Source organism: Culex quinquefasciatus, chromosome 2 (assembly GCF_015732765.1).
Source record: "Culex quinquefasciatus strain JHB chromosome 2, VPISU_Cqui_1.0_pri_paternal, whole genome shotgun sequence".
NCBI lineage: Eukaryota > Metazoa > Arthropoda > Insecta > Diptera > Culicidae > Culex > Culex quinquefasciatus.
Window position 1 is genome coordinate 37,432,403 of NC_051862.1, and position 27,576 is coordinate 37,459,978.

Sequence of the window (27,576 nt, forward strand, 5' to 3'; positions counted from 1 at the left end):
GAAATTGAGAGGGGAATGATTGAGTTGGTTCTTTGTTTGAAAAGTAGAGATTATTTTAATTTAATTGTCCAAAATTGACTCACCTGCAAATACACCCGGCTCGTCACCGATCCGGCCACACTCAACGCCGAACACACGTAGTAACCCTCGTCCTCCCGCTGAACGCCACGAATCTGCAACGCCCCCTGGCCACCGATCTGGATCCCACCATACGTGTTGTTCGGGAACATTAGCGTCGGCGAGCCCTCCTTGGTCCAGAACACCGACGGCGCAGGGCTCCCGGTGGCCGCACACCGAAACGTGGCCACCCCGTTCGGAACCACCCGTTGGTCCTGGGGACGCACCGTAAAGCTCGGGGGAACTGTGCGCGGCGGAAGGGGAGGAAGAATAAAACGTTGACATGGTCATAAATTGTTGTGCCAGAATCGCTCAGCCAAAGTGACGTTTCTTTTATCACCCCCCGTGTCCCGTCCACCCGCGTGTACCAGATTTGGTAAATAGTAATAAAAATCGCGTGAGTGCCTCTGTGCGGACGATTTGCGAGCGGGTTACGGGGGAAGTGGGCAAAGGAGTAACGGAAGCCGAAATCAAATATGTCTCACACCGTGGTTGTAAAACGCAGGAGGCTCGCGATTACGCGAAGGGTAGGGTTACTGGTACCGGAAAATTCCGATTAATATTTTACCTTGAAAATACAAAAAAAAAATCAGAGCACGCAATGTAAACAATAACAAACACGTTTTGTTTGATTGACCATTCTGTGCATTTTTCCGACGTTTGGTTGAATTTGGTTGCAGGAGTCCCGAGTTATAATTACAAACATTTACGGAAGTCGGGCATGTTCGTGTGTCAAACGAGTTCTGACCTGAAATTCCTTTGGCCAGTTGTCGCACTTAATTTGCAGGATGTATCAAGATGTCCCGCCCGTGTGGATCAATCGGACCGCGCACTGGACTCACAATCCAGAGGTCGCCGGTTTGAATCCCGCGGCGGGCGCTCTAAAATTCTTTGTGTAAATATGGGTATTTGGCGCCGTCGCTCCGTGCCAAACTTTCATACACTTAGGAGCCTAGGGCGGCGAAGTCCTTGTAGATAAAAGGAAGACACTAGTGGTTGGTACTAGCAATGGTGGACGACAGCTATAAAGTCAACTTCGTTTTTTTTCGTTGTCAAAATAGCACGACAAAAATGCACAAGTTTTTTTTTTTTGTTTTTAGTGAATATCATAGGATTAAAGTCGAATTTCGGGAATCTGTGAAGGTCAAAATGTGAAGCATTGTGAGCTGCACAAAATAGCGTTTTCAACCCAATTTGGCCCAAAATGCAAGTGCGACAAAATAGCACGACAACGACGATATGATCTCATGTAAAAAGAGGACACACGGCCATATTTCTCAATTTCGTCATTTTTAATAAAATTGAATTTGGTTTGCCGTTTTGTTTTTTATTGTAGTTCTATTTTCCAAAGAGAAGAACACATTTTTCCACTTTTTTTTCATTACCAAAGCAGTAGAAACGTTTATGGAATCGCTAACAGAAAAATTAAAAAAAAAAACATCATCATAATTCTGTAAAATTCTGCAAAAGTAGATGTATTCATTTAAGGAAAACATTATTTAATTGAATCGAAAAGGGACCATCCATAAACCACGTGGACACTTTAGGGGGTATGGCGATTGTCCACGATCCATACAAAAGATTTTTTTGTATGGACAATTGTCCACAAGGGGGTTGAGATTTCCAAAAAAGTGTCCACGTGGTTTGTGGATGGTCCCAAATCAATTTTAACATAACAAATTATAAATACGTGTTAATTTATTCTCAAAATAAATTGATACAAAATAAGCACAGAAATTAAATAAATTTACAAAAAAAATGTTGTTCCGAATCGTATTACGTTTTGAGCCATAAAACATTTCATTTAAAAAAAAATCCCAAAAAGTATGGATATAATTTTTTTTAAAGGGGATTTGAATTTTTGAAAAAAAAAAACACTCAAAAATATTTACATTTACTTTGTTTTTTTTTTTTTAATTTTTTTTTGCAAAATATCTTTTTTAAATCAAATTTGCAATCCAAAAGAAGTCATTGCTATTTAAAGATGGAATATTTTTGATTTTTTAAGAGTATCCAACAAATTTTGCTGAGTTTTACTGAGTTAGAGCAATTTTCAACAAATTATTTTGAATTAATTAAAATTAATTTGATTTTTGATAATTTTCAATGCAATATTTTCCTACAAGCCTACTTTTTAATTTTAGTTACAACTATTTGTCCAATATTCAATGCGTGAAAAAAAAAAGTTTTAAAATGTTGCATTTTTTCGATCAAACACATTTTTAAAATTTAGAAATCAAGCCTAACATTTTGGAAATACACAGTTTGGCACATTATTGAAAGGTAGAGCCAAGTAATGATTTTTTGAAAATTATTATCTTGGAAAGATAAAAAATCTTAAAGATTTTCTTATTAATTGTTGAAGATTGGACCAGCAGTGACAGTGATATCGGTAGTTGCAAGTATAAAAATTAAAATCTCACAGATCAGCCAGGGATTCCCTGTTATTTGAATAGACTGAATTTTGTTTTATTGCGAGACACTTAATCTTTCTTTAAACTATATCAATAAATTCCAAATTTATTTTGAAACTATAAAGCTTTCATTTATCAGGCTCTAATTATGTGCATTTGTTTTAAAACCAAAAAATCAATCATTGAAATGTGGTAAAAATGTTTTTTTTAATTAAAAATGTTTTTGAAAATTATTTTCTTTTCTTTTTCACGATATTAGTAAACAAGCATTGCTAGCAAAAAAAAGAAAACAACAAGATTATTTTCATATGCTTGTTTAAAAAAATCAGTTACAAGTCGAATTTAAATTCTTGAAATTGTTGCAGTGGATCATAATAAGAAAACAATTAAAAGCAAAATCAAATTTTCTATTGATAGTAGAGCAGTTCTCTACGAAATCGGTCCTGTTTTAATAATTTTTTTTTTATCCGGTTGAAACTTATTTGGTGCTTTCGGTATGCCCAAAGAAGCCAATTTGCTTCATTAGTTTGCCCATATAATTTTCCATTCAAATTTGGCAGCTGTCCATACAAAAATGATGTATGAAAATTCAAAAATCTGCATCTTTTGAAGAAATTTTTGATCGATTTGGTGTCTTCAGCAAAGTTAGACTTAATTCAACTAAATCATGTTGAATTTCAAATGCTTTAACCAAGAATATATTTTTTTAAAATGCAGTTAGTTTCAAAGTATAAATCTGGAGTTTTTTTTAAAGGTTTAATAAACCAAATTTTATTTTTTTGCTTTTTGGGTGTTTTTCAACACCCCTGACTCAAGGCTGTTTCAAAACACCCGTAAAGCAAATTCCAGAAATGCTTAAATTTGTTCACAAAATATCTTATTTTTTTGTACATAATTTGCAATCTGGGTATCAAACGAAGCGAAATTTTGTATGCTTTTTCACTTCATTAAAGTTTATTAGGATAATACTAGAATTTTCACAAAATTTTGTATTTTTCGAAAATACTCAAATTTACAAAATTTGTTATGCATGCATAACACTATAATAGTTTTTATTTGAAAAAATTTAAATTTTCATAAAATATCGTACATTTTTGAAAAACTCAAATTTTCATTATTTGCAATATAGGTTTCAAGCGAAAGGAAATTTTATGGTCATTTTCTGTTCATCCGAATTGTTTTTGTGGAATTTTTCAATTTTTTTTAAAGCACTACCATATTCACAAAATATTGTAAATTTTTGAAAATACTAAAATTTATATTAATTTATATAATTTTTAAAAATTGAGTGCTTTGGACAAAATATGGTATTGTGTAAATGTTATTAATTTGCAAAAAATAAGGTGAAAAAGCATACCAAATTTTGTTTCGTAGCCAATTTTTATAATTTGAGTATTTTCGAAAAAACGGTATTTTGTAAAAAATTTGGTAATGCCTTTAAAATTAATTAAAACAATCATGATTGCCTAACCAGTGTTGATTCTGAGGAGGACCTCTGTAACATTATGTTTTTTTTTTTTAATAAAACATGGTAGAACTTCCGGTACCTGGTAACCCTCAGCCACCCATAATAATAGCAAAACGAATCATGACTCTTTTTATCCCGCCACCCAGCCAACCAGTCACCACGCACGGATATCGCAATAAAAGTGATACTTTATCGCTTCACCCGAGCAGGGATTATCGACGGAACCGTGGGGCAATAAAATGTCCCTTCATCTGCTGCCACCCCAAAGTCGTCACTGCCGCGGAGTTTGGTGGCCACAATGGGAGGTATTTATGGTACTAAATATTTGAACACGGCAAAACCTGATGTTTTTTTCCGTTCTCTCTCGCGGGGGACAATAAAAGAAACGCACTTCTTTGTATCCTTTAACGGTTCGAATTATCATAATGGCCCAGATTTGGTCCAAAATATACTCACTATTTACGGCCAAATTGGCCCGGGCACTAATCTGGCCGACGGAGTTGTGCGCCTCGCAGATGTACTGTCCGCGATCGTCCGGGGTGGCATTCCGGATCACCAGACTGCGGTCCTCCTCGAGGATCTCGGCCCGGCCCACCGGAATGTGGCCGTCCTCCTTGCTCCACAGGACCTGCGGGAAGGGATCACCGCTGACGGCACACTGGAACTGCACGCGCTGACCCTCGAGCACGGTCACGTCCACTGGTTTGGCGATGAAGTATGGTTTCACTGTTGGGAAGGGAAAAACACAAATTAAAATTAAAAATATATTGCGAAATTCGTTTTTTTGTACTCTTCGTATCTACACGGAGAAAAAAGAGTTCTCAAAATCGTGAACAAGCGTTCGTGAAATTGGGAACCACGAACAAAGTGTTCAAATTTCATGGTACGTTTTTCAAAATCGTACCATGGAATTTGAACACTTTGTTCGTGGTTCTGAATTTCATGAACGCTTGTTCACGATTTTGGGAACTCTTTTTTCTCCGTGTATCCGATTCAGCAATTCTTGTTGAAAAAAAACTTCAAATCAAATAAGTTAGTTAAAGGTTAATCACCCTAGAAACAAACCTTCCAACCTGACCACCAAAATCAAAGATGATAATTCAATTTGGTTTGCTAATTGGCACCCGGGGGACAGGTGCTACCCCGTCGGAAATTTATTGCCTTTGATCACAAAGGGAACACAACACGTTTTGCGGAGCTCTTTTTTTCGGGCGAGAATTATGACCTCACGCGCCGACGGTCCAGTTCTTGTGGTTTCGGTGCTAATTAGCAAGGCCTGCCGCCAGCCTAGAGGGCAATCGAAAAGGAGTCCCCGTGAAATTGGTAACGAACAAAAGAAGTTCGAGAGTGGAGTGGACCATATTTGAATAGAAAGGCCATAATTCTAAGCGCGGTGAATCGCTAGAATAGCACCCAATTAAGGAAGATTTATTGCGGCCCGTGCATTTAATTAGCGAGTGGTTTTGTAAGGAGACTTCAAAAAGCTCCACAAAATCAATTTCCTTAAAACCAAAAAAAATAGAATCACAAAACAAGTCAAATATATTAAAATAAAACTTATTTAAAATTTCAACCCCTGATCAATTGTCCATGTACCGGAAAAGGATTTCATTTGTATTTTTAAACCGGCACAAAATTATCTGGGGACTTTCCCATGATCCAAAAAACTATTTTCATCATTGGTTTCACAAAAGTACAATTCTATTAAATCGCAATTTTATATCGTTCAGAGAAATAATTCCCAAACTATTTTTGCCCCAACTCCACCTTCCTTGTCAATGCATGTTCGTTGCTGAAAAAAACGACAAAAATTTTTCGTAATAGAGCATTGCCAAGAATAATAATTTAGAAAATTCAGATAAAATCAGTGTTATCCAATAAGCCTTATTTTTTTACTGGCGATTTTTCGGCAAAGGGAAAAACTATTAAATTTTCGATTCTTTTGAAAAAAAAAAGCTTTAAAATTTAAAATAAGGCCTCACATTTCAAGTCGCTTAAGTAATAAATGTGGTGCAATGTTTTGCAAGATTTTTAATTTATGAAAGCATTTTTTTATTGATTGAAAATTTTACAATCAATTTTCGAATTGAAAATCGAATCAATAGTTACAAAAACAGAAAAAATTGTGAAATTACATCTGTGTAGAGCAGGGGTGCTCAAAGTATTTGGAGGCCGGGCCGAATTTGAAGCTCAAATGAGCTTGCGGGCCAAATTTACAAAAAAAGGTTGTTAAAAAAAAAATTACGTTATTTTAATGGTGGTGACATTACATGCTGAACAATTCTTCTATAAGTTAATTGTGGCTAATGAAAATCGTTGAGATCCAGAATTCCAACATTTCAATGAAAAAAAAAACTTTTAGAACATGTTTTAAACTTCCGTATAGTTAACCTGCAATCATTATTTTCAAAAAAAGCGATACAACATTTATTTATTTCATCGAAAATTCACTAAAATTCAAATTATTTCTAATAAACCCAAACGTGCGCAATTAATTTAAATGCAAAGGAATGCATATTCAATTAATTTCAATTTTTTAATAATGGGTGGGTTGATCGACGAAAACTTTGTAAAATATTTGCTGCAAACTTGATCCTCCGGTTTCCACATTTTATCTGCCTGAATCAGTTGATATTCAATCAGATTTGTTATCTAACTGTAATTAGTTCGAATCCCTAAGAAAGTGCAATGTAAGTTCATTAAAGGGTCAATATGACTTGCAAATTAATAAAGAAAACTTTTATTTTTGCAGCTATTACAGAATTCTACCTGAGTCAAACTTGAACGTTTTTTTAATATTTCTAAAAATGTTTGATGAAAGTTTTGACGATATTTACCAGTTTCACTCACATTGAAACGTGTGAAGTTTTTTTAATTATAAAATATTTTGAACAAATTATTTGTATCCTAAAGTGGGGATCAAAATATTGATAAATCATAAGTTTCTTTTTATTTACAAAAAAATAAAAAAGATAAGCATATAAAAGCTTAAAATAAACCATAATTTTGAAAGAGTATAAAATCACTTAACAAGTGGTCAACGGGCCATTTTACATGATCATTCAAAATGACCCGCGGGCCATACTTTGGGCACCCCTGGTCTACTACTTGCAGACTTCATCAGTGTTTTGTTCTCGAAAATTTTGTAAGTTTTACCTTTTCAAAAAATCTCTAGATATTTTCAGAAATGGACATACATGGAAACTTGTTCAAAAAATCTAAAAAAGTACATGTTTCTAAGTGAAATTACTAGATTAAAAATAAATTTAGAAATAATAAAAGTATAGTTTAGTTAATTTTTAAATCTTTTTACTCAAAAATTCGTCGAATGAGTTCGAAAATAATTGATCATGCTTCTCTGTGGCTCAAAAATTGCTTCATTTAATTTAATCCACTAAAATATTGCAAAATCAAAAAAAAAAACTAAAAAGATACGATTTTGGGATTTTTTTTACTTTTTGTGTCAAAAAATGGGTTAGTTTTCAGAATGTAACTTTTTTTTTTAATTTTCCCTGTCATAATCTGAAAATTTGTTAAAGATACAAAATCAATCAGAAATTCTCATCCCGAGGTACAGATTTTCGAATGTTTATAAAAAAGTGTCAAATTTATGCAAACTTTTCTGGACGAACTAATGATGTAAACTGTACTCTTTGGTCACTGAAAAGTTACTTTAACTCGATCATTTTGTTTGTTTTTTATTGCTCACTTTAAATATTTTCAATAATTTGCAAAAAAAATTGATAAATTCGTGGAGTTATTTTCTGGTTTTAGTTAAAATCTTTTCCGAATTGTGATCCCAAAATCTAAAATTGTGCCTCATTCAATGAAAAAACTGCCAAAAATACACGATTTCAGTTGTTTGAATAGTTTACAATCCATTTTAATAGTGTTTTTCGACTAAAAAAAATACGTTTAATAACGTTGAAAGGTGTTTTAAAGGCGAAAAATGTTAATCAAACTTGGAATGGCAATTTTTTTTCATCTGGGGCAAATTGTGACAGCACATTTTTTTTTGTAAATTTTTGATTTATCTTACCACTTAGTAAAGTAGGAATTTTTTTTTCTTCTTTTTCATTGGAACGGACGATTCACATTTTTAATTTAATTTTTATTCTGAACATTAGAAAAATTACAGGAATTGCTGTCATGTTTTGTCTCATTTGATTAAAGATTTTATAAACGTTTGAAATAGTTTTCATAAAAGTTTCCGATTAGTTTAATATGATTTTGACAATGTTTTTTTTTGGTAATGGTTTTTTTCCGACTCTCTGTGAATTCTTAAAAATGAGCAATTCCAGCTCAAATCAGGATTTTTTCTGGTACTTTTGTACCCGACCCTCTCCGATTTCAATCAAACTTTGTAGACATGTTATCCTAGGCCTATATAAGTCATTTTTGTGTATATGGAGCCAATAGTACTCGAGAATATCATTTGAGAAGGGCGTAAGGTATTTAAATATTTTAGTATTTTGCAATTTAAAAATTACTGTATCTCGAAGCCGTTGCATCGTATCAAAAAGTGGTCGAAGACAAACTTGTAGGAAATTGGACGGGCTTTCTGAAAAAAATACACTGAAACAAAAATACACGCCACTTTTATGTCATTTTTAAATTTTTAAGTTTAAAAGTTAAATTTGAAGGTGATGTCACGATTTTTTTTCGCTCAAAATTTTTGAGGAGATACCAAAATGTTACCAAAATACTGGCGAAAAATGCAGGATGGTATGTCTCTCCTAAAAAAATACAAAAATCATTTACTAAAACTGTTTTTTTGAAAAGTGGTCTAAACGTCAAAATTTTTAAAACCCAGTAGTGGGAATCGATTCTCCAGATAATTTTACATAAAAGTCTCCATATTGACCATTGCCCTATGTCCAATCCTTGGGAAGATACAGCGGTTTTAAAAATAAAAATGTTGAAAAAACGGGATTTTTGGTGGTTTTTGGCATTTTCTATATGACAGACTTGGTTTTTCAGTCTCGTAAATATTTTTACCGGAAAGCTCGTCCAATGTCCCATAAGTTTGCTTTTGACAGCTTTTTGATTTATATCGTTTTTATATTTACGTAATCAAATTTACTGTCCTGGTTTCTACCACACTGAAAAAAATATTCTATTTTCAGTTATAAGCAATGTAATTAAGCTTATATCTGTAAGCCCTTACATCCAATTGAAATGCTGTCAAACAATTTGAGTTTTTTCGGAAGTATCGGAATTTGAAGTATTTTTAGATAATTTATTTTGCATTCGATTTTTTTAATGCATCGTAAAGAAAATTGCAAATTTTTGCTGATTTTGTTTAGAAAATTAAATCATATAAAAAAAATTTAACTGTTTTTTTACAAGAACAATAAAATCAATAGTGATTTTTAACCAGAAACTTATTTGTTGATCTTTAATATATAACAATTTCATCGTTGTTATTATTTAAACAGCACATTTTATTCACAAAAAAATATTGAAATTCTTTTCAAATGACGTGGCTAGTGAAAATTAATCAGAATACAAATTCATTTTGCATCCATTGCACTGCTAGGAAAATTTTGCCTAAGTAAAGTTTACTTCTTTTTGATCTTATTTAGAGCCAAAATCAAAATAATGTAATGGGTGAATGAATAATTGATTTATTTTGTTTTGTTTACCAAAAAAACGTTCAGTCCAACCCCAGCTTAAGAAAAGCTTAATGCTTAAAAAAGTCTACATTTCAAGTTGTGTGAATAAAAAAAAATCTTTTTTTCCAGTATTTCCTAAGATAGGATTAAACATTAGAACAATCTTATATTTAACAGCTTATGAAAGTTAATGTTTTCATATTATGACTCAACAAGAAAAGTGAGAATAGCAGAGTTTTCAAATAAATAAACAGTGTTCTTCATGAGCTTAAAAATAAAATTCTAATTGATAAATAGTTTCAAATAAGAAAAATAAAAAATAACTAAAGAAAGTAAAACATTCAAAACTCACCAAGCACCATCAACTTCGCGTACACACTCTCCCTCGATCCAACGGTATTCTGCGCCACACACTGGTACCGCCCAGCATCCCCGGACCTCACGTCACTAATCAGCAGATTCCCCGAATCCACCATCCGCACCCGGGCCAAATCCTTCCCACTCCGGTAGTCATCCAGCTCCAGCTGAACATCATCCTTCCGCCAGATTATCGTCGGTTCCGGATTGCCCTTCGGGGCGCCACACTCCAGCAGGGCCGTCTCCCCGGCCGCAACCCGCGTATTCTTCGGCTCAACTCGAAAGTCATCGCGGAGAACCGCCACCTGCAGGGTTGCGTTCCGACTGTGAACCGTTCCGGCTTTGTTGCTGGCCACGCACCAGTACACCCCATCGTCCTGGTCCTTTTTGCTGTGTACGGTCCGCAGGAAGAAGAGCGACCCCGAGGGGAGCAGGACGTGGTTGGAGTCCAGCTTGACCAGGTCACCGTCCTTGAACCACTGGATGATGGGGGCCGGTTTGCCCTCGGCCTTGCAGTTGAGCGTGACGGGGTCGTTTTTGGGGACGACCGCGTCCGAGGGGTGTTCTGTGATTCGCGGGGAGCGGTATTGAGCTGTGAGGGGGGAGGGAGAGAGAAAAACAGAGGATTAGATTGGGTTATTGGTTAAAACAGTGTAAAAACATAAGAGAATCTAATTCTTCCTGGAAAGTGATTGCATCGATTTCTTGTTGGCTGCCAACATTATACTAATAAAAAGTATTAATTTTTATTCGCTTTAGTTATTTTTAATCCGAATTCGTAACAATTCAGTCTACAACAATAGATTTTCACTACTCGACAAATCCGATTATACTCAAGCTCCACCCTTAAACTCCCTCGACACTTCCCCAGAACAAATTGATTTTCGTTACAGAATTGCAAAACCTGCAAAGCAACAAAGTTGCACCGCTCCAAAATGCTGAACATTCTTTCTTCCTCGAGAACCACATTGGGAAGACAGTTTTATTTCTCCCCGAAGAAGTTGCAGTTCTGCAGCAGCAGCAGCTCCAGTTGCAGCACACCTGAAATCTCCTTGTCTCGATTGCGGGGGAGAAGTTCTTAAGGGGAAGAAAAAAAAAACTGAATATGGAAGCTGGAATCCAGAGACGTCGACGTTTGTCTCAGGTCTCGTTTGTCGTCCTCGGCGGATGCTGCCCCGGGGCTGGGAAGGATTTCCATATTTTCAGAGCACCAGGGCGTTCTTTGGCAACAGTCTATAGTTGGTGCTTTATGTAGGAGGTGGATGTAGGTATAATCCATTGAAATCAACGAGCATCGCATTATGTGTGTTTGTGTGGAGTGTGTGGAACCTGGAGGAATAATGAATATTTATCCCTTTTTATTCTGTTTCTGGGGGTGAAACTCCAGCCAAGCCGTTCTTTGCCCGTATTTGAGCACTAAGCATATTCACCAAATTGGATGGCATGTATTTATTCGAGAGTTTCGATACTTTAAACCTCAGGCTCAGAGGCATCTACTTACTGCTAGGATATCCAGCAGCAGCAGCAGCATAAATTGCTAGAAAGCGAAGTTCAACAACTCTATTTCAATGATGTGAGTGCTTCGTCTACGGGAAGTTCTCGACAAAAATTCTGTTGATCTGTTTTTTTTTTGTTCAACTAAAAACTCAAAACTAAACAAAAACATGAATTTTTCAAGTGCTGAGAGTATAAAGCATCCCTGAGTTATTTTTCTTAATTTTCGGTACAGTCATTTGTGTTTTTATGGTCGTTTAGGTCATTCAAGTCATATTTTTCATTAGTTGGCTTTGGTTAATTTTTATTTGGTCATATTAAGTCATATTTGGTCATTTTGGTCATTTTGGTCATTTTGGTCATTTTGGTCATTTTGGTCATTTTGGTCATTTTGGTCATTTTGGTCATTTTGGTCATTTTGGTCATTTTGGTCATTTTGGTCATTTTCATTTTGGTCATTTTATCATTTATCATTTTATCATTTTATCATTTCATTTTATCATTTATCATTTATCATTTTATCATTTTATCATTTTGGTCATTTTGGTCATTTATCATTTTATCATTTGGTCATTTTGGTCATTTTGGTCATTTTGGTCATTTTATCATTTTATCATTTATCATTTTGGTCATTTTATCATTTTGGTCATTTTGGTCATTTTATCATTTATCATTTTATCATTTTATCATTTTGGTCATTTTGGTCATTTTGGTCATTTATCATTTATCATTTGGTCATTTTATCATTTTATCATTTTGGTCATTTTATCATTTTATCATTTTATCATTTTGGTCATTTTGGTCATTTTATCATTTTATCATTTTGGTCATTTGGTCATTTTATCATTTTGGTCATTTTGGTCATTTTGGTCATTTTGGTCATTTTGGTCATTTTGTTCATTTGTTTTTGTTTTTGTTTTTGTTTTTTGTTTTTGTTTTTTGTTTTTGTTTTTGTTTTTTGTTTTTTGTTTTTTGTTTTTTGTTTTTTGTTTTTGTTTTTTGTTTTTTGTTTTTTGTTTTTTGTTTTTTGTTTTTTGTTTTTTGTTTTTTGTTTTTTGTTTTTTGTTTTTTGTTTTTTGTTTTTTGTTTTTTGTTTTTTGTTTTTTGTTTTTTGTTTTTTGTTTTTTGTTTTTTGTTTTTTGTTTTTTGTTTTTTGTTTTTTGTTTTTTGTTTTTTGTTTTCACAGAGAATCCGACATTTACCTTTCTCTGCGTCTGAACTTGTTAGGGCAAAGAGATTCGATATCTTGAACCGACGACGATGCCATTGCCTTTCCGATGTCTAGGATGCTACCCCCAAAATCGAACTCCATCCTTCACCAGGTGTGTGTGAGTGCATTGGCTCGTTGAAGCCACCAGCTGGGAACGGTCTCACCAGCCAGCCGGAATAGAATAATCTGGAGAAAAAGCCAAAAAGTTCCACCAACTCTGGTATAAATTTACTATTCAAATTTAATTCACATCCGAATTTTGGCCGTTCGTTAGCAGCAGCCATGAAAAATGCACTAGTTGTGCAATGTTCGATTCGACAAACTAGTCTCGAATTCTACGTGAAAAAAAAAAACTTGTTTCGAAACACTCCGATGTTCCGGAATGGTTGGGCTGTCACGTGATCCAAAAGCGAAACATGTTAATGCAATATATGCACTTTTTGAATAACGAATTCGACGCGGATGTCGACGTCGAAAGTTGCCTGGAGGAGCAGGAGAAGGATGGGTGGGGGGCTGTTCTCGGCCAAAAAGTTATTAGGAGTGACGGGGAACCGACTGGGATGCTGCTGCTGCTGCTGGTGGATGTTTTGGTTGATGGGTTGATGGCAACCAACGCCCCTCTGGAAGGGACGGATTGACGAGGGCTTGCGCTATTTTTGGACACTTTTTGCAAAAAGCAATCCCTCGTGAAAAGAGTCGAACACGCGTGTGACGTGTGACAACAGCTGGTTTGTTAATAAACTAGATTTGCAAAAAAAAAGAAGGGAATTGGGAAATAGTTGCGCCTTTTAGTTGGTTGTAATTGGACTATTGATTCCCGTGTGACATATTTTTTTTTATATAGGTCATATCAATTTTCTTCCCTGGAAAAAAAATCACAATTTTTTTAAGCATTTTATTGTATACTTCACCAAATGCTGACGTCATAAATTTCGAAACATTTTGGGAGGAAAATCTCTCTTTTATTCTCAACGCCATTCATCTCGGATTAAGGAGCGGTCGGTGGTGGCCAAATCTGCATGGAAATGTTGTTACTCGGTGGTGGGCAGCTTCTGTAATCGATGCTTTTTTTTTCGTCGGAAAGCTTATCTGCCATGGCAGCAACTCAACCGAAAAATGCCGACCGAGACAGGAGTTCGATGTCAGGCAGATGTCTGATGTTGACTAGGCAGATTTGATTAAGGTTTGAAATAAGAAGATGTAATGTATTTTTAGATATTTTGAATCAGAAACTAAACTGAATGGTTATCAAATTTCTTTAAACGCCAAAAACCAGATACTTGCTGTTGCGACCTTTTCCTAAAACAGCAAAATTTCCGAAAGGAAGAGGAAAATTTCTGGGTGCCAGAGATTATGAAACACATCCGTTCCGGGTCGGACAAGCGATTTATCAAAATTTAATGGAAGTTTAAATGGCAGCAACAAGCAGCTTTTTCTGGTTTGGTCTTCTACAGCTGAAAGCAGAGTTCTTTGGAGAAGGCAAGAGAAGAAAAGCTCAGCCGGTGATGTTGCCCGGCAAAAGGATGATGCCACGTGCCCTTAAAATGAGGATGATAATGGCGAAAAAGTGACCGAGATTTATGAGATGGGTGTTTTGCTTTTTGGTTAGCTAAGTTGAAAATCAGTAAATTCTTCATAATGATCTATTTACAACTAATAAAACTTCAAATCTTCCTAATAACGTGAACAACAACACATTATTCGCAGCCAATTTCCCTAAAACGCCTCCACCGAACCGTGTTCAATCAGTTTGATGTAACTTCCAGATGCCACGTACGTCACGTCGGTTTAGAACAAAAACAACCGACTCCAAATTACACTCCCTTGAGACACAACTTACGCTGGTACTCAGTAGACTGTCCTCCCACGGAGATCAATTCTTCGATCGTTACTGCAAAGCTTCAGTTTAGCTCAGACTTGGCACACAATTCAAATCAGCCTCTCTCGTTAGCGTCAACCGCCAAGGTAATAAAAATCTCACAAAAGTCACTGCGTTTAGGCAAAGTGCAGCATTGCTTACAGTATTAGATGACAGATTTACCGATCGAACCAGACAGTTGCTTAGTTCTGCTGCCGACTTAGTCAGACAGAGTCCAGGGTCGATAATGAGGTTCGGTTTTAGCCTTTGTTCCGAACTGGCGCCAGATTATGGGATTCAACCCGCGCGCTTGCGCGGGGGAGGATTCTGACTAATAATAAGTAGGATTAGCCGGCTGCGCCTACAGGCAAATTGTCTCTCCGCGTGACTAATGAGACGAGTGCCCTGATGATCAGGGAAATCAGAGACGCGCGAGTCTTCCTGGAAGTTCTGCAGCGCCTCCCGTCGTCATAAAGTTAGGTCCAACCTCGCGTCGTAATCGCGCAATAGCTGACCGAAAAGTTCACGGATCATAAACCTTCCGCCTGGCTCAGTCTGGAGCCTCAGCTGTTGAACAGGGCCGTCCGTCCACGCCTTACAAATGAGTCTCATTAATCAGTTTTTTTTTGTTCGGGGTATGAACACCGGGGGCAATTTATGAGCTATCAAGCGACTGGGATGAAGGAGAGTCGTGGTGGTAGGCGGAGGGAAGGCGTTCCTGGTGACTTATGACACGGACAAAACACGACTTTGAGATCACTATCTATGCTAATCCGGTGGGCTTCCGTGCGGCCTAGACCTCTAAACATGGACGTTGGCCAGGTATGCTCAACTTTTTTTCTGACAATTTTAAATTTAAATGGATCCTTTGAAGTTATTTTACCCATTTTTGATTATTGTATTTTTTAAATCATTCATCCTTAAAACATAAGATCAATATTTTATTTTGAAGTATTTTGTTTGATTTAAAATAAAACAATTCTAAAAATTTAATTTTTGCAATTCCGTCGTGAAACTACTTACTTTTCCTGTCATTCTTGAACGACGAAATAGCCTACTTTTCTGTACCAAAAATGACAGAATCGAATAGCAACACTTTTCAAAATAAATGCTGAAAAGTTCTACTTTTCAGCACTCAAATGGGTGCTGAAAAGTTGAACTTTTCAGCACTTGTTTCGAAAAGTAACACTTTTCAACAATTTTTTGGTTTAAACGATTTATTGACAAAATACATGAAAATTTGACATAAAATTTCACTCAGTGTGTGTTTTTTGGAATTGCAAAAAATGATGTATGGAACTCGTTGCAAAACTTGATTTTTTCAGCACTCTTCGTATTTATCCAACTCGGTGAACCTCGTTGGATAAATGTACGACTCGTGCTGAAAAAATCGTCTTTTTGCAACTTGTTGCATAAACTACTATTTTGCAATACCGTCGTGAAACTACTTACTTTTCCTGTCATTCTTGAACGACGAAATAGCCTACTTTTCTGTACCAAAAATAACAGAATCGAATAGCAACACTTTTCAAAATAAATGGGGTAATTCTCCGCCAACTCACACAGCAGTTGCCCCGACCCCTCTTCGATTTGCGTGAAACTTTGTCCTAAGGGGTAACTTTTGTGCCTGATCACGAATCCGAGGTCCGTTTTTTGATATCTCGTGACGGAGGGGCGGTACGACCCCTTCCATTTTTGAACATGCGAAAAAAGAGGTGTTTTTCAATAATTTGCAGCCTGAAACGGTGATGAGATAGAAATTTGGTGTCAAAGGGACTTTTATGTAAAATTAGACGCCCGATTTGATGGCGTACTCAGAATTCCGAAAAAACGTATTTTTCATCGAAAAAAACAGTAAAAAAGTTTTAAAAATTCTCCCATTTTCCGTTACTCGACTGTAAAAAATTTTGGAACATGTCATTTTATGGGAAATTTAATGTACTTTTCGAATCTACATTGAGAAGGGTAATTTTTTCATTTAGAACAAAATTTTTCATTTTAAAATTTCGTGTTTTTTCTAACTTTGCAGGGTTATTTTTTAGAGTGTAACAATGTTCTACAAAGTTGTAGAGCAGACAATTACAAAAATTTTGATTTATAAACATAAGGGGTTTGCTTGTAAACATCACGAGTTATCGCGATTTTACGAAAAAAAGTTTTGAAAAAGTTACTTTTTGCGTTTCTCTTTGTTTCGTCGTCCGTGTCTGTCGCGGGTGACCATGAACGGCCATGATCGATGACGACCAACTTTTTCAAAACTTTTTTTCGTAAAATCGCGATAACTCGTGATGTTTATAAGCAAACCCTTTATGTTTATATATCAAAATTTTTGTAATTGTCATTGTTACACTCTAAAAAATAACCCTGCAAAGTTAGAAAAAACACGAAATTTTAAAATGAAAATTTTTGTTCTAAATGAAAAAATGACCCTTCTGGGTCAATGTAGATTCGAAAAGTCGGATTCGTGATCAGGGACAAAAGTTACCCCTTAGGACAAAATTGCACGCAAATCAAAGAGGGGTCGGGGCAACTTTTCCTGATTTCGTGTGAGTTGGTAGAAAATTACCCAATGCTGAAATGTTCTACTTTTCAGCACTCAAATGGGTGCTGAAAAGTTGAACTTTTCAGCACTTGTTTTGAAAAGTAACACTTTTCAAAAAAAAATTTGAAAAGACATAAAATTTCACTCAGTGTGTGTTTTTTGGAATTGCAAAAAATGTTGTATGGAACTCGTTGCAAAACTTGATTTCTACAGCACTCTTATTTATTATTATTATTTATCCAACTCGGTGAACCTCGTTAGATGAATGTTTGACACGTGCTGAAAAAATACTCTTTTTGCAACTTGTTGCATAAACTACTATTCTATAGGTTTTTTAAAATCGAATGCAGTAGACTTTTTACCCAAAAATAATAATTGTGATGAAAAACAAATGTTGCCAATTGATTTTAAAAATCCTTTTCGTAGCTTTAACGATTTTACATTTTTTAATAATAATAATCAATCAAATTTTTGTGCTTTTAACTTTGCTTACAAAAACCACTATTCTGTTCATTTTCAACTTTTTGTGTTTCAAACAAGGCTTTGCCAAGATGAATAAATATGGCGAGTGCTGAATAATCAAATTTAATACGAATCAAAACGTTACTTGTAAATTTTTATAATTATGTAAGGGAAACAACCGGGAAATTATTGAACAGAAATAAAACCCTTTTGGTAATTCCGTTAATTTTTTTGTCATTTTTTTTCATAAAATTATTTTTAGTAGGTCCTTTTTGGTACTGGAACCTGGTTAGGACCGAGTCGGTTTTTGTAATTACATTTGACTTAATAATTACAGAGGATCTTGTTTGTAAATGTTAGTGGGAGGAGAGCCGATTACCCGCGGCCTACTCGGGGTTAGTAGGGAAGGGATTGATGTTAAAGACAAGGCGGGGGAAGGGAAGGGTATTTTTTTGTCATTCTATAATAAAAAAAAACTATTTTTATTTTTTTTTAATTCCATCAATTCCTTTGGTAAAAATAAGTCATTTTGCATCATTTTTTTCTCCATAAAAAAATGGGGACTGTTAATAAAAAAAAGTGCTATGTGTATATTAAGAAGGGACTTTCTGATCAACCTGATGTCTTTGGCAAATTCGTAAATTATGATTAGGACAGGACTATTAGGAAAAATAGATACACAAAAAACGAGCGAACCAAAACTCAATTTGCAAACTTTAACTCTTTTTTTAAATTCATTTTGCAAACTTGATTTGCAAACTAAAGCCATATTTTTTAATTTTTCGTTACGTTTCAGTGAACAAAAAATGTCAACTTTTAAGCTATGAAATCATTTAAGTTGTTAGGTTAAACTATGATTTTTTGAAAACAAAATAGGGTTTATTTGGCAAACAAGTGGGAAGGAGTCCTTCTGAAATGTAAAAAAATACATTTCTTAATAATCAAAGGTTGATCCAAAAAAGCAAAGCAATCCACTTTAACGACCTCCGGGTCTTTTGTGGTCTCTGTTGCAAGATTCTGCTCATTTCTAAGCGTACGAAGGTTATGTGTGGTGAGTCACCCAAAACCTCTTTTACGCAAATGGACCAACGTTTTACTTCCCCATCCGATAGAAGGCCAGGAGGATAAGGCGGGAATCGAACCCGCACCCCATAGCAACTTAGGGATCGGCAGCCGAAGCCTCTAACCACCACGGCACGAGGCCCTCCACAATGTCCAAAAAGGAAAAAAAATAAGAATTTTCTAAGCTTTTATTTCGTTTCAAAATTGACGAAGATTTTGACATTTACAATTTTTTTGCATTTTTAACCTTAAAAACAGATCGTTAACTGTGCATTCTATCAAAAAATCACAAAGTTTTTTTTTATTAAAATGGATGGATTTTTCACCCAAAATTGGTCTTGGGAATATTTTTGTCAAAGAAATTTGTGATAAATTCAAAAAAAGATATATTTTTCATAGCAAAGCAAAGCATAGCATCATAGCTCGGCGAAAAACAATACGTTCGTCATAGAGCAATTCCAGCTCAAATCAGGAATTTTTCTGGTACTTTTGTACCCGACCCTCTCCGATTTCAATGAAACTTTGTAGACATGTTATTTTAGGCCTATTTAAGCCATTTTTTGTTTATATGGGGATAATTTTACTCGAAAATAACATTTGAGAAGGGTGTAAGGTATTTCAATATTTTTGTATTTTGCAATTTAAAAATTACTGTATCTCGAAGCCGTTGCGTCGTATCAAAAAGTTTGTATTTGACTTGTAGGAAATTGGACGAGCTTTCTGAAAAAAATACACTGAAACAAAAATACACGCCACTTATATGAGATTTTTTTATTTTTAAGTCTAACACTTAAATTTAAAGGTGATGTCACAATTTTTTTTCGTTCAAAATTTTTGAGGAAATAGCCTAAGATGTTACCAAAAGACTGACGAAAAATGCAGGATGGTATGTCTCTCCTAAAAAAATACAAAAATCATTTACTAAAACTGTTTTTTGAAAAGTGGTCTGAACGTCAAAATTTTTGAAAACCGGTAGTGGGAATCGATTCCCCAGACAATTTTACATAAAAGTCTCCATATTGACCATTGTCCTATGTCCAATTCTTGGGAAGATACAGCGGTTTTAAAATAAAAATGTTGAAAAAATGGGTTTTTGGTGGTTTTTGGCGATTTCTATATGACAGACTTGGTTTTTCAGTCTGGTAAATATTTTTACCGGAAAGTTCGGCCAATTTCCCATAAGTTTGTCTTTGACAGCATTTCAATTGGATGTAAGGGCTTACAAATATACATAAACCAAATTTCCAGTTTTTGCTTTTTGGGTGTTTTTAGAACCGCCTTGAGTCAGGGGTATTAAAAAATACCCAAAAAGCAAAAACTGAAAATTTGGTTTATTGGTCCTTTTCAAAAAAACTCCAGATTTTTATTTTTAAAACCGCTGTAACCTCACAAGGACTGGACATAGGGCAATGGTCTTTATGGAGACTTTTATGTAAAACTGTCTGGGGAATCGATTCCCACTACCGGTTTTCGAAAATTTTGACGTTTAGACCACTTTCAAAAAACAGTTTTAGTAAATGATTTTTGTATTTTTTTAGGAACGACATACCATCCTGCATTTTTCGCCAGTCTTTTGGTAACATTTTTGGCTATTTCCTCAAAAATTTTGAACGAAAAAAAATCGTGACATCACCTTTAAATTTAAGTTTTAGACTAAAAAATCCAAAAATCTCATATAAATGGCGTGGATTTTTGTTTCAGAGTAAAAACGAAACGAAACTATTGGCACTACGCCCCCCGGGGCATGGCCTTCCTCTAACGTGGGATTTCTGCTCCAGCGCCTCTGACGAGACAGGAGAAACCGGGACGGACGTTTTACTTCACCATCCGATAGAAGCTCAGTGGATAAGGCGGGAATCGAACCCGCGTCTCATAGCATCATCGGGATCGGCAGCCGAAGCCGCTACCCCTGTTTCAGTGTATTTTTTTCAGAAAGTTCGTCCTCTTTTTGATACAATGCAACGGCTTCGAGATACAGTAATTTTTAAATTGCAAAATACAAAAATATTTAAATAACTTACACCCTTCTCGAATGTTATTTTCGAGTACTATTGGTTCCATATAAACAAAAATGGCTTAAATAGGCCTAGGATAACAAGTCTACAAAGTTTCATTGAAATCGGAGAGGAGCGGGTACAAAAGTACCAGAAAAATTCCTGATTTGAGCTGGAATTGCTCTGGTGCATTTAAAGCATTTTATGATATTTACACCTATTTTTTCCTAAATCTGGCTTGAAATTCAGTAACTTCAACCAGAGTCGAAGGACAAAAACTTAAATAAAATTTGTACAAGGCTAATTTATTTGCCTAATTTGATCCAGAAGTATTGCATCCAATTCATATTAATGAATATCCATCACAAATTCACTGAAGTAAAATTTAATTGAAATCATTTTCATTGAATCGTTAAAAATACTCCTTTTCCAGAAATCTAACAACACTGTCTTCTCAAATATTAAGTTTGCATACGTTTTCTCTCATTAAGGGGTTACATGCATGTAGAAAATCACAAAATTTTATAATACAAAAAAATTATTGAATCCATTTAAAAGATGAGTTTCAATCACTCCAGACAGTTTCATGAAGATATTACATGACTAAACTGAGTTAGAGACGATTTTAAGCTTAACATTTTGCCGTGCGCAAAGCGGACTGTCAAACTTTCTGAGCGTTTTTCTCAAAACACCGAGTTGATTTACGGGTGCCACGATATCTCGAGATGTGATTTACCAAATTGGCTGAAATTTGGGGTGAAGACTCTCAAGATATATCCCGTTTGCATGACGAAGCCCGATCTAGAAATTTTGCTTTTTTTTTTTAAATACAAAAATCAAAAACTGACGATTTTTTTACATGATAAACACAAACATATTTTTATCTTTTTTTAAAATAAGTTTTTTGAAAATCGGCCTTCGTCATGCACACAGGACTGGCTTGACGAGCCTTCACCAAAATTTTTAGCCGATTTGGTCAAGGCAGTGTTGAGATATCGTTGCACCCGTTTTTTAAAACTGCTGACTTCAAATAGCTATATCTCGGCAATGATACAACCAAATTTCTTCAAATTTGATTTGATCATAGATGAAAATGTATGTTGTTATGCCCTGAAAACAGAATTTAAATAAAATTAAGTATATGCTCACATTAACCTCTGACTTTTTTTGTTGATTATGTAACCCAATTTTTTTATAAACTTTTTTTTTCATTTAATAAATACAATCCTCTTGTTTCTCAAGTTAAGATTTTAAATATGTTTTCAACAAATAAACATATTTTAGAAATCTCACCATGAGTTCTTGAATTTAAATTTAAGAACCACTGCCCTCAACCAAATCAGTGAAAGTGTTCTTCGTTGTCCACCTAGGATTCAAAATACCAAGCCCGAGATACGTCAGTGATGTCATCTCTTCGAGCCAGCTTCCGTCGATTTTTTATTTTCGAAATCTAACATCTACAACAACAGCAAAAAAAAAACCTTCTAATTTCTCAACAGATCGTTCCGGGGCGTTAGCATATTAGGGCTTTCCTCGAACTGCTTGCCGAACATATGCTGTTCGCTAGAAGTTTTCGAGATGAACATCGCACATCCTCTCTCATCTTCTCTTGTTGGACCAACAACAGGATAGCACACTCAGAATGCTTGACTTTGATAAACATCGCCCGAAAAATTTTGTTTGGCTTCGCGCGCAGGAGAGCGTTTCTTCCGCTGTGTGTGTTCAACAGCTTAAGGGGCGGAACTGAGACGCAAAAGTGGTGTATTATGGGAACTTTAAAAAAAAATTCTTTTGAGGGGGAGACCGGATTCAATGGAGCAACTGTTCAAATATCTACACGCTGCGAAATTTTTGGCAGATATTAGTTTACTTGGCAGGCGGCCGGAATTGTGAGCTGGTTTTTGTTGTTGTTGTTGGAACCTGACGTCGATGGCAACCGTGGGTGGTCTTGGGATTTCGGGTTTTGAAAAGGAAATGATTTATGGCAGAAAGTGGGGATTTATTGTGTAATGATGTTTGAGAATAAATTTTGAAGTTGGTTGTTGGCATTGCTGGCTTTATTTCAAAATTAAATACAAATTTAAAAAAAACCCGCGACTCCAGCATCATCCAACGAAACATTCCAACCCAGCTCTAAATACTTGTTCATTTTATATCCAGCTCGTTCACAACTAGGAAAAAAAGAGCATTCAACTAGCCAAATCAAGACTTGTTGACTCTCGACTAAACGCACGCGGCGGTAATCCACCTCACAAGCTAGCTCCGTCATACCCAGCACATCGCAGCGCAGTTGTAAACAAAAATTATGATTGACATACTGCTGCTGCTCAGAAACAGTGCAATTTTATGGTGCAGTGCAAAAATACCCATCTTTGTCGTCTACTACGGAGCCTGGGTGCAGGGGACACGTACTCTCGGAGTTGTCTGAAATTTACTACACGTCAGCTGGCGGTTCTGCTGCTCAAGGATCCGTAAAAAACTGCGCAAACAGCTCCAGCGGGGTGGCAGCCACCGTTCGCGGGGTGACTTTGGACCGGTGGAAGTATTTTTGCGGGAATCGGGAGGAAATTTCGGTTCGAACAAGTTTTTGTTTGGAGTGAAAGGCGTTTGATCGAAAATTGCTACAAAATAGCCGAGTGTGCAAAGGCGCGCATGCCACGCTGAAGGCTTGAGTTCGAGTCCCGTCACTTTTTTTTCGTGTTTGGTGTTAAACTTTTTTTCCTCAACATTGACATCCAAGTGGATCAATTTACCCTCAAAATACGGTTTGTAATACTTTTTGCTTTGCTTGCATGACTGTCTGCTCTTATTTTCGCTCACCACGCTGCTGTCACGTCGAATCCCGTCGAGATTTACACGGTGCCCTGACCACCACACAACTCAAGAAGACCTCCGTACTCGTCGTAACTTTGTTCTATTTCGCTTCCCCCCGGAGTCACCCGAGCGGTAATTTTTCACATAATATGATTTTGATTTTTTGCAGTGAACTTTCCCAGCGTGAACTCGCAAATCCGAAAATGCCAACTGGTCCAAATTTGGCGCAAATGCATTAGCGAAAACATTCCACCGCAAATGCCATCAAGATGTTGTTCGGGCAGCAAAAAGCGTGCCCTTACGAGACTTCTAAATTGTAGTACAAACTAGTGCAGAGCGTGGCTGATAAATTCGTTGCTCCCGCCCTTAAAAGGTTTAAACGCGACGCAAAACTCCGATAACAGCTCTGCGAGGTGGTCCAACCTCACCGGGACCGTGAGTATGACCGGAAGCAAGCTTTTCTTGGCCGTAGACCTTGAGTAGGTTGGCCGTTAACCCTCAACTAGTCAATAAAAATATATTGAAACCTCATTTCGAAAAAATACCCTGATCAGTTGAGGGTTAAACCATAGAGCTCAAAACAAAACAACCCCCGCCGGGCTCCAAAACCTAGCGAAAGAGATTGCATTTTGTAGTTTTCACTGATAACGTGCGCGGCTTTACATTTTGTGGGTGTGTGTGTTCGTTTGGGCTTGGCCTTCAAATCCGGAGGCTGCGGGAACCGAGCGAATCTTGGGCGTCCTTTACCTGAACATCATCATGGGGCACAATTTCTCGCGTGGGTGGGGTGCTCTATGCGGTAGCTCCAAGGCTGATGCATACCGATGTTTTGAAAGCTGATTTAGCTGCTGTTACTTTTGTCTTTAGTTTTGCTGTTGCTGCTAGAGATGTTTTTTAATGTTATGGATTTTTAAATAAACGTTAAGCATGGCTAACGATTTACACTTTTTTAATTGTTTTTATTTTTGCAAAATAAATATGTTACTATTTTATTCATTTCAGAAAAATTAAATCAATTTTATTCAATTTTGATTTCAGCAGAAGCCACGGTGTGTTTTCTGAAACAATCTTTTCTGAAAAAAATAGTCAATGCTACTTTTTAAAGCATCAAATAGGATTTTTTCTCAACTTTCTGATGCGGGAAATTGCTTTTTAAACGGGCTTTGATCTAAAAAAATCGCCATAAATCGATTTTTCAACCTATTTCTGATCTTTAAAAATCATTGGAGAGAATAATTCTCAAAATTTTAGAAAATTCTAGGGTTGGAAGTTTGACTTGTTTAATGTGACTTTGCCCTTGTTTTAAAAAATGACATTTTTTAAGGGTCAACTGTGGCTATGTTTTTACTAATATTTCCTAAATTTTAAGTTGAAAAAAAGTATGCAGTAATTTTTTAGTGTCCCGAGGCATCTCTACGCATTTTTTTTTAAATTTAAATGATAGTAGTGCCATTCTAGAGCAGAAAATGTGAAAAACAAGCAAAAAAATTGAAAAAGTGTCCATAAAAAAATAAGAAAGGCAAAATGTAATGATTATAGGTTGATAGAATAGGCCAAAAATTATAAAAAATAAAGATAAATCAACAAGATAAATACAAAATATTAAAAAAATACAAAAGAAAAACATAAAACAAGAGAAGTCAAGTTTTTCTTTGAACAAAAGTTGCTCAAAATTGCCTCCTAAACAAGGGAAAAATAAAAATATTCGAAAAAATTAGGGCAATAGAGGGTTAAGTTTTTTGTTTCAAATTTCTTCAATATTTAGTGGAAACTTTTAAATCCTTGTTCAGAAAACTTTTCAAATGATGTGTTTTATTTGTCATTTACTCATCAAAATCTGCAAAATATGACAAGTTACATCTTTGTAGAAAGTTGCAAATCGCTTACTTGCTGTTATAATGCTAAAAGTATTCCAAGAGTAATGTCATAAATGTCGGTAGCAATGTTTGTAAATAAATTAAGCTTTTTTTTCAAATTTCGAAGAAATAAACCTAAAATGTACACAATTTTTTTGTATCAAACAATTTTTTTAATAATAGTTTTTTCTTATGCGTCATTTAAAAAATAAAGAAAATTATTATGATAAGTTTCAAGATTAAAACAATAACGTTCAACTTAAAAATATTTGATTAGTTTCAATTTTTAAACAAAAATGCGATAGAGCAATTCCGGCTCAAATCAGGAATTTTTCTGATACTTTTGTACCCGACCCTCTCCGATTTCAATGAAACTTTGTAGACATGTTATCCTAGGCCTATATAAGCCATTTTTGTGCATATGGAGCAAATAGTACTCGAGAATAACATTTGAGAAGGGCGTAAGGTATTTAAATATTTTTGTATTCTGTAATTTAAAAATTACTGTATCTCGAAGCCGTTGCGTCGTATCAAAAAGTGGTCGAAGACAAACTTGTAGGAAATTGGACGGGCTTTCTGAAAGAAAATACACTGAAACAAAAATACACGCCAAATCTATGAGATTTTTTGATTTTTAAGTCTAAAACTTAAATTTGAAGGTGATTTCACGATTTTTTTCGTTCAAAATTTTTTAGGAAATAGCCTAAAATGTTACTAAAAGACTGACGAAAAATGCAGGATGGTATGTCTCTCCTAAAAACAAACAAAAATCATTTACTGAACTGTTTTTTTGAAAAGTGGTCTAAAGCCGCTTCTCAATTGTTATTCTCGAGTACTATTGGCTCTATATACACAAAACTGACTTATATAGGCCTAGGATAACATGTCTACAAAGTTTCATTGAAATCGGAGAGGGTCGGGTACAAAAGTACCCGAAAAAATCCTGATTTGAGCTAGAATTGTTCGATAGCTAAAATAAAAAATACAATCAATTCACGAATTTCAATGAAAAATGTCTTCGTAGAATTTTTAAAGCTATTATTAAGTTTAATCTTTAAGCGTTGTGAGAAATCGATCTGAGTTTTAATTTATCGATCCAATAAAATTCATGCTTACTATGCTTACTCAGTGAGCTTCCGAGCCAAGAATTAAATTATTTGTATTTTCCTCTCAATAGTGATTTTGTTCTTTCTCTTTTAAACTTTTTGCAATGTGAATATACTTCTAGTTTAAATTTACTCTTTTCTGTTGTATTTACATATTTTTTATTGCCGCTTTTAATTTTATTAATTGACTTATTTTTTCTGCTAAAGGAACCATTTTGCAAAAAGAATCCTTTTGTATTAAAAGGAGCCATCTTCAAACCACAAAGACACCTCATTTTTTATAGAAAAAAGCAGAAATAATTAAAAATAAAAGCTTCAAAAATGTTTTTTTTTTTACAAAGTTGTATCCCAATCATAAAACACAAAATTGGAAATCTCGAAAACAGTGGATTTTTTAAAAAAAATGTGATTTATATTTATTGCCTATAAGTCTCAATACAATTTTCCAGGTTGGTATTTAAAAAGGGTTATGAAAAATATAAGCTTTAAAATGTTCCAACAATACTATTGAGCCATTCTCTTATAAATCATAAAAAAAAAATATTTTATTTGTATTTTTTTATAAGCGGGATTTCCATTTTGTCATTTTCAGAAAAAAAGGAAGCTGAAAAAATATTTTCAACAATTAAAAAAAATGTTTTAATGAATAAAAAAAAAATTCTCAAAATCCTTATTCCTTTTTTTAATTAAGAAGGTTGATGTAAAGTATTGGCATTTGAAATTGAAATTTTCCTGTTTTTTATCTTTTATCCGCTGTTTTTCAGCAATTAGAGATCCAATGTAAGTCTTTTCTTAGAAAAAAAATATTTTTTTGTACAGAAAAATCAAAAAGGATTTAATATTTAAATGAACAAATAAGTGAACTTTAGGCCAATGCGAAAAAAAAGTCAAAAAATAAAAAAATATAAATAACAAGCCTATTTCAGTTGTTTTGCAATTATTAGTTCTAAAAAAACTAAGATTTGACGAAAACAAAAATTTTAACGAAAAAATAACTAATAGGGGTACCGAACATCGAAAAAATCTAAAGATTTTTGAATAAACCCAAGCATCCTCAAAATGATTCTTAACGCAAGGGAATGCATTTTAAATTTATTATGATTATAAAAATCGTAATCCTTTTCGTACTCTCTTTAACTAAAAAGTTGCGCGTTTTTGTCTTTTAAAACAAATGAAAAAATCCAAAATTAAAAAAAAAGTTTTTATT

At 34.9% G+C, this 27,576-nt stretch overlaps 1 protein-coding gene across 2 annotated transcripts in view; it reads right to left on the minus strand.

The window, feature by feature from the left end:
* Positions 1 to 27,576, minus strand: part of LOC6043155 (roundabout homolog 1) — a 268,131-nt gene that overhangs the window by 53,244 nt on the left and 187,311 nt on the right. For both annotated transcript variants that reach the window (XM_038251502.1, XM_038251503.1), the window contains 3 exons: positions 9,967 to 10,563; positions 4,456 to 4,725; positions 84 to 361 (listed from right to left, as the gene is read on the minus strand). In XM_038251502.1, coding sequence (XP_038107430.1) covers positions 84 to 361; positions 4,456 to 4,725; positions 9,967 to 10,563 — 1,145 coding nt within the window. The remainder of the gene's footprint in view (positions 1 to 83; positions 362 to 4,455; positions 4,726 to 9,966; positions 10,564 to 27,576) is intronic.